Source organism: Magallana gigas, chromosome 7 (assembly GCF_963853765.1).
Source record: "Magallana gigas chromosome 7, xbMagGiga1.1, whole genome shotgun sequence".
Taxonomy (NCBI): domain Eukaryota; kingdom Metazoa; phylum Mollusca; class Bivalvia; order Ostreida; family Ostreidae; genus Magallana; species Magallana gigas.
This window is the reverse complement of record NC_088859.1, coordinates 43984750-43999811: the sequence shown is the minus strand read 5'-3', so window position 1 is coordinate 43999811 and position 15062 is coordinate 43984750. Positions and strand designations below refer to the sequence as shown.

Sequence of the window (15062 nt, the reverse complement as noted above, 5' to 3'; positions counted from 1 at the left end):
ACAATATAACTCCTGCCAGGGGAAGAGCCTGGGGTGATCTTCCAGGGTGACGATCATTTAAGGAGGAAGGAATGTAGTAGTTGGGGCTATATGGACCGTAGATATCGGCCTGGATAGCTCAGCGGTAGAGCTCCTTACTAGAGTTACAGGGGTCCTGGGTTTGATTCCTGGTCCAGCCATATGTTTTCAATATTCCTACTTTCCTATTACACAAGTGAACTGTTATTCACTTCACTTTAAAAATGAATTAAATTTTTCCTTTAGAGTCAAGTTGTTTTTATAGGGGATGTAATTATAATTTTGTCACTTATGAGCAAAAATGTTTGCCAACTAGAGACAACATATAAATCTGACTGAATGTGTGATAAGTACATGTACAACAAACTAAATTTAATCCACCTAAATAAGGAACTTATGTGTTATATTCTGTTGTAAATGCTGTTGTCAAAAATCCCATCACATTTTAAATGTATATTTTACATGTTTGACACATTCCTTATGATTTAAAGCCTGTGTAAAAAAGAAAGAAATGAGCATTCACTGGTAAATTCTTTTATTTTCGTAAAAAGCTACTGATTCCATTTAAACCAGCGATCTTCAAAGTTGACAGATTCCATATTTAGATCTTCTCTCTCTTTATCATCATCTGCATTGTCAAGTTTGAATATGTCCTCTCCTAAATGCTGTTGAGTAGATATAAGTGTTTTTAAAATATTTCTTCTTTGATTATAAAGTATGGTACATGTAATAGATTTACTGGTATGTATACGAAATACAACTTACCTTTTTAGCACAAGCTAAGCACGATTCTGATGGATTCAGCTTTTCTATGTCCGCCTCAATCTGTAAATTAGAAATCTGCTCACAAAAAAATATACAGATACAGGTACATACATGTAGTATGATGTATTTCAGAAATTGTCATAAATATTTGATATTTGATATACCGGTACCTCTTTAATAAGTCCTTGGTGTCTTTCTTTGACAAATGAAGCCACAGATGTTCTAACACTTCTTATAAGTAATCTGAAAATACAATTGTCTTTACTTCTAGATACGGTTACTAAAACTGTGTAAAATTACTGTTCCTTAAATTTTCAATCTTTTCCACTTTCTCACTGAATTAAAGAACGCATCATACCTGGCCCTAACAAGGCATGTCAGAAGTTTTATGTATTCTATGCTTTGTTGTTCTAATTTTGTTAACTCTCTTAGACAAAATTTTTGACAGAAACACCTCTTCAGCATCAACCAAAACTCTGCATTAAATGGATGTAACATAATCAGCTGTTTAAGTGTGGTCTCTTCACCTATATAAAAACATTAGGCAATTTTATGGATCTGAAATCTTTTGCACGTGTCTACAATGGATAAGGATGGACCATAAGATTTTGTATGTTACCTTCTACATCACTCTGTTTATGCTGTATCTGTTGTAGAAGAATACAAGCTTGTGTTGTTTGGTCTGCATTTGTGCTGGTATTTAACTGCAAGATTAAGATTTTTTTTGTTTGTATACCTGGTATATACCTTCAGTAATAATGATATTTTTTAAAATGCTACAAACTGTCAAACATGAAAATTTGAAGTCTTACTGATCGATAAAAATATTTACATGATAGTAGGCAAAAAGTTAATCAAAGATCCACAAGAAACTGTGCAAGAGATTACCAAGTTTTGAGCAAGATCAACAGCCTCCGCTGTTTTATCTAAGGCCACATAACACCTGGCTATCGATTCATTTAAATCATGACGCATACATCTGTTGGTCATTGGAAGGCTTTCTGTGAAACATCATGATATAAGCACATTTTATTTATGTATTAGTGAATAAAAGTGTGAATAAATGGACTTGTTCAAAGAAAGATTCCCCATTCATGAATGTACAATAGTACAAAGTTAGTGTCAATCAAATTTTTAATTGTTTGTTGGCTTTAGCTAGTCAGATGAAAATAATGTTATTCTTTGTTTTATGCTATCAATCTCAATTTTTTTATGAATAAACAAAAGATTTGCTTAATTAAATTGATGAAACCAACCCAGTGCTTGTCTGTAGCATAATAGAGCCTCTTCATACTGTTTATTGTAGTATTTGTGGTCTCCTCTGAATTTACATATATTGGCTGTTGTTTCTGCATCCAGAATTTCACAATGTTCAAACCACTGAAAAATAATAAAGATGGCTTGATTGTGAACTGTTAGCAATCCACTGTTTTTCAAAACAAAAAAATTAAAAATCATGAAATAAAATAATAAATGTATAAACTCATGATATAAAAGTTATCCGATGTTTTTTTTTTTTAAATGTTTTTTTTCCAAATGAAACTTCTCCAAATAATACGACTCTACCAATTAGGCTACATGCAGAAATGTTATATGTAATTCTACAAATCCTTGATTTTAAACATACGACTACTGTTCAAACTTCTTGCATAAAAGTGTAAAAGTACAAGACAGTGTCTACGCATTAGTAGGAAAAGTTTTCAAGCATATTGTAATTATATTTTTATATTTGCATATCCATTGTCTTTCCCACTGTAATTCCAAATGGAGGAACTGCAATTATTTTTCTATAATTGCAATTGCTCTGTCTGTATACTACGACGTCATAAAGGTGTGACATCATATACTTTTCCATGACGTTATAGATTTAAACCACTATACGATATATCATGTGTTTTTCTCCAACTTCATATAATTTATGTATTTAATTAAAACATGTCTTATAATAACATTTTAAAGGAATTACTGTTATAACATATCATTGATTCTGTTACAATTCTATGTGAATTTAAAAGATTCATTATAGTCTGAATGTTTATTCTTGATGCAATAGCTAAATGTCAAGGTCTAGGCTAATACAGGGTATTTGCGAGTGGTAAAATGTAAATACAAGTAATAAACAACGATTATTTAGTGAACATGGTGTTATGAATAGCAACTGCTCTGCTGGCATATTTTCCATGATGCGCTAGTGCGCATCATGGAATATGCCAGCAGAGCAATTGCTATTCATAACGCCATGTTCACTAAATAACGTTGTTTATTTCTTAAATGAAATGTGTAAGAAGTTTCTGCCAAAATTCAGTAATAATTTTCGTGTTACAATATTAATGCTACATGTATATATAAAGACCTGTAGCAAATATATTGTTGGAACGGTACCCCCCCCCCCCCCCCCCCCCTCCAGGTATTCTTCCTACCTATGAATCGACCAAGTTGATATCGATGGTCCATTTGTCTTCATTCTTAAGCTGTACGAAAGCACAGTCAATTTGCAAGATATAAAGAAGAAAGTAAGGTTTGGTTGGAAACAAGCAGTCATGTTATGAAATTAAAATACCTCCGTTTAACATTTCAAACGGCTTACCAATGGGCCACAGACTTTGGCATTATAAGATTTTAATCCAGACTTTTTATCACTGGTTTTCTTTTCTTCTATTAAGTCTGTGTCTTCAAAATCCAATCCTAATTCCATTTCATAAATAATTTTCTTTAATTTTAAAACGAGAAGTCTCTAGACGACATTAAAATTAAAATGCAATTGTGTAGATTATTTATTTCCGGAGTAAACTTTTTCGGTCTTGTTTAAAAAATACTAAAAAGCTGTGGACTGACTTTAGTTAAATATCACGAAAGCCCATTGAGCTCATTTTCGTAGGTAAATAAAATATTTTTTTCGCGAATACACGCGAAACTTTTGCGAATAAACGAAAAACTTTCGCGATATAACGCGTTACCTTCGCGAATAAACGCGTTACTTTCGCGAATAAACGCGAAACTTTCGCGATAGAACGCGTTACTTTCGCGAATAAACGCGAAACTTTCGCAAATAATATGAATATTGTCATTTCATACAACAACCCCTATGAAGAACAATTACTAAAAACAAAGATATTAATTTAAAATAAAACAAAATTAACATTATAGAAATTGATATGAATTCAAACGTAGAAAATCTTTAAAATCTTAGTACTGATTTTCAAAGGACATAATGCATCGCGCTTCTCTCATCTTATATAGAAGTAATTTCCCATTAAAAAAACAAACAAACAAATCGAAGTCAAACAACTTCCCACTCAGTAAAGAACCATAAAGTAAAATTTTTAATCAGGCTTTGATATATGAGGCGCCGTTTTAATATTTTTGAGGTATTCTCCGATATCCAAAAAAATATTTGATATCAATAATTCAAATTATTGATATCAGAAAATAATTCTTGATATCAAAAAATATATTTTGTGATATTAGATAATAATTTTTTGATATCACAAATTCGAATTCTTGATCTCAAAAAATGATTTTCTGATTTCACAAAATAAATTTAAATGGTATTCCTTAAAAAATGATGGCGTCGCATAATATAAAGGAATCATACTGGCGTACAGTTAGCGCTTTAAATACATTAGACCAGAATTATCAAAAACATTAATTAATTTTTACATTAAAAAAATATTCAAATAAAAAACAACAATTTTGGGTCAAGGGAATATTCATTAAATATGTGAAATTAATTCGCCATTTTATTTGAATTTCTGATATCATAGAATACAATTCTTGATATCAAAAAATTTGTTTGAATTTCTGATATCAAAACTCATTTTCTGATATAAAAAAATCGAATTTCTGATATCAGAAAAAGATTTTTTGATAAAAAAAAAAATGGATCGTATTTTTTGATAACAAGAATTCGAATTTCTGATATCAGAAAATGAATTTTTGATATCAGAAATTCGAATTCTTGATAAAAATACCTCAAATATATTAAAACGGCGCCCCATAGTGATATGGCTGCATGCAAAAAAAAAATTCTGAATTCTATAACGTTGGATTTATTCATCTTATTTTCAGACATATATATCTTCTCTGTGATAATATAAGTACCCACAGTACAAAACACATTTAATGTTTAGTATGTGTATGGGATAATATGCAATGGGTTGTGTATGGGTTCACGAGTATTTCCATGATCAACATATTACTGTCATATTTTACAACAAATTGATGTATTTTCCTCACTTTACATTTCATAATTGAATAAGGAAAAATAATCAATTGCTATAATTGGTATACCAAATCATGGCTTTAAACTCTTAATCATCAGCCCAGTGTAATATTGGGTAGCTATTGAATTTATTCCTATATGTTTTTGACATTTTAGACATTTATAGTTTTATTTGTAACTAAAAATAGTAGCTGCTTCTGGTAAATGGCAGTTGGACACACTGCACAAATCTTCGAATTCATATCTTGATACACACATACCAGCAATAACTCCATTTAATACACGTATAATCAAAGATAAGTATGTCTCTCTGTCTACCATTCTCTTTCTCGCACTCTTAATAAAAGAAAATATGAATATAGGTATGTAGCATTTTTATTTACTATGAAACAGAAATGCTCATGCTTTTTTAATCTATTTACAATTCAATCCTCTTGCAAACAAAAGAATTTCACTTATATCAGATAAATTAAAAATAAATTACAGTTACAATTGACTATTCACAATAAGAAAAAAATCAACAAAGAATATGAATCCAACAGTTTTTTTTTAAAATTAACAAAATTAATATGTACGTATTGTAACAAGCGAAGAAGCTGTAAGGATACAACCATGCACTATTTGTATTCTCCGAAGATGAAACCTATTACACAATGCTCAATACTAGATCTATCAACATACTGTACAAGTACAGTGAACCATTCAAATAAAATTACATTTCAACTGTCTATTATACCCCAAATGAGTAAAATCGGATCTTTCAACGGGGAACAATCATACTCTGTAATGTAAAACAGATCCATATTCCTCACAGGTTATCTGGTTCAGGTGAAACATTCATCAAGATCATGTTAATGTTTGAAGCAGACACTGATGATCATGATACTGCACAGGTTAGAGATCACAACGAAAATCAAAGCAATTAATATGGACAAAATCACAGGTATTGTACAGAACTAGCACCAGTAGACCTTTTTTTGATCTACAAGTTGAGACAATGAGTATATTTGTAGTATAATGCATACATGTAATAATAAACCCATAACTATTAAAAAAAAAATTGTTGTATACCTGGTATATATATGTATTACAAGTAAAAATTTTGAAAATTCAGAAACAGCACTAAAAATTTGATAGAATGGATGTACATTGTAAAATATACTGAGGTATAAAATTGTCCATTAAAATACTTGAATGTGTAAAATTTAATTAAAGAATTAAACTTCTTAATAAGGACATCCTGTTCGCTGAATGTTCTCCTGTTCTAATAGAGAGAACCAGTCTACCGGGGTGGAGTCTATCTTGAAGTTTCTTAGACAGCCCTCAAATCCCTCTGCTGTTCCTTCCATCTGATTAAATGAAGCTATCTGCTTCACTGCATAGTCTGTAATACAAGAATTAACAATTTGAATGTGTTTCAACTAAATTCATGAATTTAAAGTTGTACAAGAAGTAACCTTTCATTGAACAAAATGCCAAATGAACAAAAATTATAAAAATTCTCACATTTCAATTTCATTTACTAGGCCCCGAGACCCAATTCTGAGATTAGTTCTCCACAGATCAGATAATAAATTCTAACATGAGCTGATTTGTTTGATATTTATTTACTCATACAAGTTATAAAATTATTTCAAAAGTATAAATCCATTTAGAATTTTGACTTTAGACTTCTCATATGATGATTTTGGGCTTTGATTTACTTAATAAAAAAATCTTTTTAATATTTGGAATGCTTTTTTTTAAAGTATGCTTAATTCATTTGAGAAAAAATGACTCTCTGACTTGAGAAATAATTTTCATCTCTTGTTCATTTCAACAAAACCCATAATAAATCACATAGCATAGGAGACTGTTTCAAAAATAGTATCGGTAAAATAAACAAATATTTTTTATTCCAATGCAAGAATAATGACATTTGTTCATCAATCGATGATGCACAGGGTTTAAAAATATGTTGAATATGAACCGATATCAATCAGGATCGATGTCAATCAGGATCGATCTCATGTCAATCAGGATCGATCTGATGTCAATCAGGATCGATGTCAATCAGGATCGATCTGATGTCAATCAGGATCTGATGTCAATCAGGATCGATGTCAATCAGGATCGATATCAATCAGGATCAATATCAATCAGGATCGATATCAATCAGGATCAATGTCAAAGTACCTGGCACTCCTCCCACATAGAGGGCGGAGGAGGTGGTGACATTCCTGGCGGTATTCTGACTGCTGCCGTACTGGGAATCACCGCCGTCAACCACCAGCTCCACAACATTCCCGATCAGCTTGGCTTCCACAGAGTGCCACCGGTCGTCACAGAGGTTCGTCTCCTTAGACGTTGCAGTGAAAAGGGCTACATTGAACACCGAGAACTTCACCTGCAAAGGAATGCATAAAATGTGTATCTAAATTCATCGCAAAATAAAAATAGATTTTTTATTGTAATATTTAAATTCCAAGTCTACTACATGCATATGTTAACCATTGTAAAAGCCAAAGAAATATGCCATGTAATATTTCAATGGATGCACAGTTGTACAGATAATTACATTTATTTAATAACAACTATAGATATGTAAATACTGTGGCAAAAGATACCTTGCCCTGGTGTAGCTCCAGTGTGACAGCCTGGTTGTCGGTAATAGATAGGAGGATACCGTTGGGCTTGTGGGTGCGGAATTCTAACGCTATCTTCATTTCTCGACCAACTGAATACCTGTTGGCTGTTCAAATATAACAATTTCATAAAACATGAAATGTGAAAAAAGAAAATATTAGAAAAACTTGGTTCAGAACAATATTTCTTAAATGTTGTGTAAAAGTAAATTCTCCTCAAAGTTTATTTTTCATTGGCTAATTAATATATTTCTGACATGTAAGATTGAACTTGCCTATAACTCCATAGGAGTTTTTGTTCATGAAAACCCCAGGCTCCATATTTATATAACATGTGGTGACTCCCTGTACTTGTGTAGCGTCAGCTATCATTATACTCTTAGTGTTAACAATGAAGTTCTTCATACATCCACGCAAGCTGTGCCTAATCTAAAACACAGAGAACAAATATTTTCAAATAAGTCTAACTTGAAACAAGCTTGAATTTATGGAACTTCTTATCATAGAATTACCGTACTATCAAACAGATAGGACATGAAACAGTACAACAAACCTAACTTCATAAAAGCAATTTCAAACAAAATTGATAAACAAATTTCTATGCACAACAATTATTGATAATAAAACATTGTTACTTGAATTATAATCCAGAGAACATGCTCTCACAGCCCTGTGTAATAGCACAGAGGTTTCAATAATTACACACAGATTTCAATAGTGTAAATAAAAACACCAGCTGAATCGCTTGATAATGAAAATCTACCTTGGATAACTGAGCTAAGAGATTATACTACCTCAATGGGAACTTACCAAGTCATCATTATTAATGTTGATATCATCTACAAGGCTTCCGACAATCATGGGGGAGGTTATAGACAACTTCTTGGGAATCCTCTGTTTGTCCATCTCCGTCTTCCCATCCACCTCCAGGCTGATTCTCCGCCGGTCTTTGGAGACGATAGCAGTGTGCCATTGACCACTATTGACAACTTTGGAGGAGACATATTTCTTTATCTTTCCACCATTATTTGTCCAATACACTACCACAGAGCCTTTCAAAATCTGAGCAGCTATATACTCCGAGTAGTTGGCATTGCTCAGTAAAAAGATGGATCCATTCTCATAGAATGTACGGAAGTCAAAGGATATCTGGAATCTGGAATCAGAGAAAATAATAAACATGTCAAAAGCTGAATACTGACAGGAGCATGTACAGAGACATATATGAGTACCAGGTTCAATACTTTGAATTTGACAATATGTGGTTACATTTAAGAATTGAAATGCAGAGAAGGGTTCAAAATGTTGCTACTAAATAAAAGCTTTTACACTGCACAAATATTATGAAATAGTGGCATAAGGTTATATATGAGAGAGTTTTTATAAAAACTTACGACTCTTGAACTTCCTCTGGATCAATCACAATTTTCCCATGGCTCTTAGGTGAATTTCCAAATATAAGTGATCGAATGTTTTGCGGTAGATTAGGAGTTAGTGCACAGCTAACTGGAGGACCACCAGTGGTGGTTACTGGGTTTACATCTCTGGGTCTTGAGGTGGATGCCTTAGGGGTGGTGGCAGGTGGTTTTGTGGTTTGAGCATCCTGAAGGTTGTGGGAATGTCCATTGGTCGGCAATCGACATCTTCCAATGTCAGCTCTCTCAAACTGGAGAGGAGCATTTAGGTTGAGAATCCTGTTGAGCAAAATTAATTGATTACACAGATTCATTCAGATGATCATGTATAGAAACTTTTTCAACTTTGTAAGATCAAAGCATTCTACAATGATTTGATAGTAGTGAAAACCTTATTTACTTTTGATTGATGATGATGTCACTGATACACCCCTCTAGCCCCTGGGTTGTGGCTGCCATAGCTTGACCCTGAGGGAAGTTGTAGTCGATGACACCTCCAATATATAGGTGATCTACATTGACCTCCTCTCTACGAAGAATCACTTCTTCTAGCTGTGCCTCGTCATCAACATAAACTGTAATCCTGTAATTCAGATGCAGAATTCATAATTGAGAGAATGATTTCTAACTTTTAGACAAACAAGACATTTTTTTTCAATGTCCTTTTCTTTTAATACTTTAACTTGAGATAATAATTTTTAAAACATACCTGTTTCCGACTTTTTGAATAGCTACATTGTGCAAATGCCCATCATTAAAAGTCTTCGATGTGGTTATTTTCTGTGGAAGACTGTTTGTACTAAACCTTCCTTCAACTTTCCCATCAACAAGAACAAAGGAGTAAAAATTCTGGAAATAAAAATAAAATGTCATCAATATTTCAATACACCATACCTTGTTTTGTAAATGTATTTACAGCCAATATATAGGTGACTCAAATTAATTTGAGGACTTTGCCATAGAAAAGAGGGGGGCACTTACCCTTTGATCATTATCGTAGGCAAGCAGTAATAGTGCATCCCTCTGGGTGGTTCTAAATGACAGGGAAATGTCACCTTTCTCCCCAGGAAGGGTAGCAGCCTTGTATTTTGCAAATCCATTCCCATAGAAACCTATAGTTCTGTATCCCTGAAAATGAAATATGGTTTTTTTTATACATATTTAAAACATTAAACTTGCAGTAATATTTTTATCCTACATGTATTTATTTGATAATTTTATTTCAGGAACATATATTAAGTCCATAAAGAAATGCTTTTGCGTTGTTTGAGGGTAATACTGTATGATTTTAGCTTTTAGCTTCAACAATACGTAATCTAATATTTATGATTTATAAATTTTGCTGTTTTAAAATGAAGATTATAATATAAACAATATAAAGCAATTTTTTCTGCAGTAGAGTTACCAGATAAAACACCAAAATTTCACTAAAAAAACCAGCAACCCACAGAAAATTCCAGATAAACTGAAAGACACGTACCTCTGCTGGACAACCATTGGTGACACCGACGGTCTCACCGGTCAGTAGATCCTGGGAGAAGGTCTGGATCTGGACCTGACGGAGACAGCCCAAGAATCCAGTTCTATTTATAGCTCCCCTGTTAAACAAAAATTACCTTAATAGGAAGACATAGTTGACTGTATGTATTCGATAAATGTTTGAGTAAAAAATGGATTAATGTTTTCATTTTTTTAAAAACATTTACATGTACATGTGTACAAACTTTACCACTTCAAAAATGGTTCCAAATCGTAGCTTTCTGGAATTCCTCCAAAATAGAGTGGTCTCCCTTTCAATTCTAGACCAGTATTACTGCCATTGGCAGTGAGGAATTTCATGTCTGTGCCGTCTACTTGAAGGTATGCTAAGAGATTAAAAATTATAGTGATTACTAAAATAATTATATCAGTTTTCAAAAATACAGAACATAAATAAATGTATCAACATAATCCGCATTATGTTAAAACAATTTTTAACTTTATCTTTCTTTAAGTCAAAATAAATTTCAAATAAATATTCTCAAAATGTATGCTTATGTGAAGTCTAGCATAAATTTCATAATCAAAGTTTGTTATAATTTGTTATCAGTAGAGATTACACATTATATAAAACAGGATATGAAAATATTAGGTCTGTTAATAATCACATGTATACTGATACACACCGGGGTGACATGCTATAGAAATACACCTATCTACTTCAGTTACACTGCTAGAAAGCTGGGTACCAATGACCCCCAATCATATAGGGAGGATTAGTTCTATTCTGGCCCTGGTTAGTGTTAGTAATAGTGCCCAAGAAAGCAAGGTTTTGTTTAGGAAGTCCACAGCAAAGAAGCAATTCGCTATATTTTGACATTCCAGATATGGGTTAAAATGGCTCAAACAGTGAATTAGTTGGTCTTTCATCATATTTTGAGGTCAAATGGAGGAATTTATTTCACTCTGCATGCAAAATCCTGGTTTCTACTAAACTGGTTTTCCTTCTAAATGTGAATTTTTGTGGGTTTTCTTATCACTTCCTACTAATGTATCTAAATGGTCAAAAAAAAGTTCTTATGAATTTGATCTTTGAGTGATAAATAAAAGCCAACTAATATTTTGTTTGATTGCCCAGAGATACATCTGCAAGAGTTAGTACCCTGTGACCCCTCTCTTTCAGCCCGTATTCCAACCCATGTATTGTTAGCGTAACTTTTATTGGATTCCAATCGTGCAAAACTAACACCGCCAAGGTAAAACTTCAAAACCACTCGATTATTTTCAAGCGAAAGTGACAAAAAGTCACCCTGTAATAGATAAATTAATAGAGTTTTACTAAGTGAACTGAAACAATGATGCATTAGTTTGTGGTGAGTGGGTTAGCAGCAGCGTTTTTAAGGCCGCCATTGTCTCAGTACCATCCAGATTGGCTCGCTCTGTAACTATGGTATGCCACTTGTTATCGTTATACGTTAATGCGCTGGAAATTGAAAGATAACTGTCGCCACCAGTATAGATCTGCAGGACCAGTTTCTGATCTTGTATACCGATATATAGAAAATCTCCCTGGAAGTCAAGAAAAATCAAACACATGGAACATTGAAATTTGAAAGCAAAAAACAAGCAATATCAAATTACAGGTAATGAGGCTAGGAGGTCAAGATAATTTTAAAGTTTTTTTCCTCCCTCAAAAAACACAAGAGTTAGATGAATTTCAATTATTTACATGTGGAATTAAAATCAATTATACAGCAAATGTTAATTGCTTTATCCATGAAATATTATGCCATGTCACCCTTTCAGTTAGGTTAGAGGAGTAGATTTAGTCAGTTTGAAGATAATTGTATGGACTAGTCATTGACCACCCAGCCTTAATAACATCATACATCAGATATTTCAACAATAACAAATTAAAATTACATGTAAATCTTAAACGAAAAATGAGGTTGAAATGCATTTAATAAATTCTACACGTCTATTAATACATTGATTCATTTAAAAGTTATATGGAAAGCCGAAGATTCTGAATGTTCTCTCATTTCATTTTTTATTACTAGTTCTCCACCTACAGTTTTATTGTTTCCAGTGAACAGCAAGATGGCGTCTCTCCAGAAAGTCTTGAACTCCATCTTGACGTAAAATGTTGTGCTTCTGTAAGATCTGACCTGAGGTTTGGCTGAATACCCCAACCCATCGAAGTGGAAGGTGCCAGTCTGTTCCACGTTGGCTGCAGGCCTGATGAAGAAAAAAAGTGACAGTGACATACATGTAACAACACCTAAAAACTCTTTTAATTCAGACAATGACAGATTGTGTCTAGAAACTCAATAAAAGAATATTACTGACACATTTCTGCACCCCCAACAGCCTTGTTTGGAGGTGGTCTTAAAGTTGTGAAGTCCAATTTTCTGATCATCAATGTACATTTCATTCATACATCCAGAGAAATTGGATGTGCTTCTCAATTCTGATGATTTCTGGAAAAAAACAAACCCATTGAGCTTATGAAGAATTCATCATAAACAGTTTTAGACTGTACATTAAAAAAATTATGTTTCTATAATTGGGGACCATCATGTACCTACCTCTATTCCATAAGGCACACCGGCCACATACAGATCAGAGTTCTCATCAAGCCTCAGGAAAGATCGGCCCACGGGAGAGACCCCAGTCACTTTCTTAGCAGCATTTACATTAGAGAGCTTACTGACTTCCAATGTTCCAATTCTTCCAAGCCTGAAAATTTCACATACCTACTAGTCAACATGTTGTTTGAGAAGACATGAGCTTTGCCATTAAACTAAGGTCTACAGAAAAATGCTTTTTTGCTGATAAATAATCTCCTGACCTGTCGGCTTTGACATGGTACCATTTGTCAATGGTATTGATGAAGTTAGCCTCACTCTGAATGGGAAGGTCACTGGTAACGCTCCCCACGCCAGCACCAACATTCCAGGAAAACTGAATCTTCGCATTTATCATCTCCACTGCTAGAAATTCCTAAAAGAAATACAGCACATTTAGAGATTTTGTTAAGTTTGTGTTCCTTTTTATTCAGCAGAGCACTAACATTTCAGATTTTCTAAAACACAAAATCAAACAAAATTCTATTGAAAACTTGACATATATTTACCGTTTGTTATAAATGCATAAAATTTAAAGCAAACTCTACATGGGCAAATATTTAAAAAACCCAACAATTAATGAACTGTTTATAGAGACTAAGTGTAAGCTACTGACTGTGGGAGATTTCTGCAGCAGCAGGAAGATCTGGTTGTTGGTAGTGTTGTTTGTCTTGAAGGAGAAGCTGATTTTGTTGGTGACCCCGGGGACAGACTTGGAGTGGTAGGACCTCACACACTGACCGCTGGCTGACAGGGACACCTTCACCTGTTAACACATTCATCTGAGTCACTGCATAGTCTTTACACTTTCATGATCCATTGAATTACACAAGTATAAACTTTGAACTCAAAGAGCTTATCTTGAGCCATTAAAGATATATTCTTTCCAGGAACTGTCAGGGTTATAGAAAATGAGTTGTCAGAGTGTTTCTCCTCTGTGCTGCAAAAATAGCTCACCTTTTCTGCCTGAGCACGAGCCTGTTTGATGTTGTCCCTGAGCATCTTGAGTTTGTCGTTGAGTCTTGACTCAGCAGTTATAGTTCTGTTAGCGGCAGCTTCCACTCCCTCCACAATGGCGCCAATCTGCTTCACATTCTCCTTAGCCGTGTCAACTTTACAAACGAAAAGGATAGGTTATGGTTCTATTTCAACATGTGTTGTCTGACAGGTACATATCTTTATTAGACTCAATTACTATTGTTGATTATGGGAATGAATTATCTTCTTGAAGATTAAAAGCTTACTTGAATTTTCAATGTTTTCAAAGACCTCATCCAATCTAACATTCTTGATCTGGTTGAACCTGGGGATGAGAGAGTTCTGAATGTTGTTTTCAATATCATCTACTTTTCTGTCCAATGCTTTTACATCATTGGAGGTCTTGTCCGTATCCTTGGAAACCTTTGAAGCTCTGTCACTCAGATCTGTCAATCAATGAAAACAAAAGTTATTGTACCCATAAAATTGCTCTACTTCCATTATGTGTTTTAAAACACAAGAAAAATAAGTTTTCCTATTTAAACCAAATGAGAATTTATAGACTGACCATCAGGCAGGAGGTTGAGAATGTCCCTGATATCTGACTGTCCCTGTCTGATCTGGCTCTGTTCTTCTTCCAGTCGAAGCAAATCTTTGTTTAAAACATCTAGATGCCTATCTAACTCTGAAATGTAGAGGCAAGTAAGCATGCATCACAAAAACTTAACAATTATCAGGCAAATTAATAAAAGAGGAATGACAAATGAACAAGTACGGGTAAATAAACATCAGAGAACATAAGGTAGAGAAAGGAAAGTGCTAGAGGAAGAAGACAAGTTTGACTTATCATTTGAAGGATTGTCTCCAAATTGTTGATTCATGTATCCAATCAACAAAACAGATATAAAGTGGGACAGAGGATACAGTGATTATT

General features: G+C 33.5%; 2 protein-coding genes across 8 annotated transcripts in view; both read right to left on the bottom strand.

The window, feature by feature from the left end:
• Window positions 1-536: 536 nt before the first annotated feature.
• LOC105339673 (uncharacterized protein C8orf76 homolog) lies at window positions 537-3535 on the bottom strand. The gene is made up of 8 exons (XM_066067308.1): window positions 3371-3535; window positions 2040-2163; window positions 1672-1784; window positions 1403-1487; window positions 1142-1310; window positions 954-1026; window positions 784-843; window positions 537-683 (listed from the first exon to the last, which is right to left on the bottom strand). The coding sequence occupies exons 1-8, from the start codon at window positions 3476-3478 to the stop codon at window positions 570-572; spliced, it is 846 nt and encodes a 281-aa protein (XP_065923380.1). The 5' UTR covers window positions 3479-3535; the 3' UTR covers window positions 537-569.
• A 1827-nt stretch (window positions 3536-5362) lies between these two features.
• LOC105339670 (laminin subunit alpha-2) overlaps window positions 5363-15062 on the bottom strand; it is a 44109-nt gene continuing 34409 nt past the window's right edge. For 6 of the 7 annotated variants that reach the window (XM_066067300.1, XM_066067303.1, XM_066067302.1 and 3 more), the window contains 20 exons: window positions 14697-14813; window positions 14395-14574; window positions 14108-14262; window positions 13767-13916; window positions 13375-13526; window positions 13112-13262; window positions 12873-13003; window positions 12596-12761; window positions 11945-12092; window positions 10774-10909; window positions 10525-10642; window positions 10026-10172; window positions 9754-9893; window positions 9445-9627; window positions 9024-9323; window positions 8440-8785; window positions 7905-8058; window positions 7612-7736; window positions 7181-7391; window positions 5363-6389 (listed from right to left, as the gene is read on the bottom strand). In XM_066067300.1, coding sequence (XP_065923372.1) covers window positions 6232-6389; window positions 7181-7391; window positions 7612-7736; window positions 7905-8058; window positions 8440-8785; window positions 9024-9323; window positions 9445-9627; window positions 9754-9893; window positions 10026-10172; window positions 10525-10642; window positions 10774-10909; window positions 11945-12092; window positions 12596-12761; window positions 12873-13003; window positions 13112-13262; window positions 13375-13526; window positions 13767-13916; window positions 14108-14262; window positions 14395-14574; window positions 14697-14813 — 3368 coding nt within the window. In that variant the 3' untranslated portion in view covers window positions 5363-6231. Of the gene's footprint in view, window positions 6390-7180; window positions 7392-7611; window positions 7737-7904; window positions 8059-8439; window positions 8786-9023; window positions 9324-9444; window positions 9628-9753; window positions 9894-10025; window positions 10173-10524; window positions 10643-10773; window positions 10910-11685; window positions 11834-11944; window positions 12093-12595; window positions 12762-12872; window positions 13004-13111; window positions 13263-13374; window positions 13527-13766; window positions 13917-14107; window positions 14263-14394; window positions 14575-14696; window positions 14814-15062 lie in introns of all 7 variants that reach the window. The other variant, XM_066067301.1, reaches the window with a different exon arrangement.

Coding starts and splice junctions, on each gene's coding strand:
- LOC105339673 (XM_066067308.1), bottom strand. CDS start 3,478: ATGGAATTAGGATTGGATTTTGAAGACACAGACTTAATAGAAGAAAAG. Junction 1,785..2,039: donor ATGCTACAGACAAGCACTGG/GTTGGTTTCATC, acceptor GATGTTTCACAG/AAAGCCTTCCAATGACCAAC. Junction 1,311..1,402: donor TAAACAGAGTGATGTAGAAG/GTAACATACAAA, acceptor GTTTTTATATAG/GTGAAGAGACCACACTTAAA.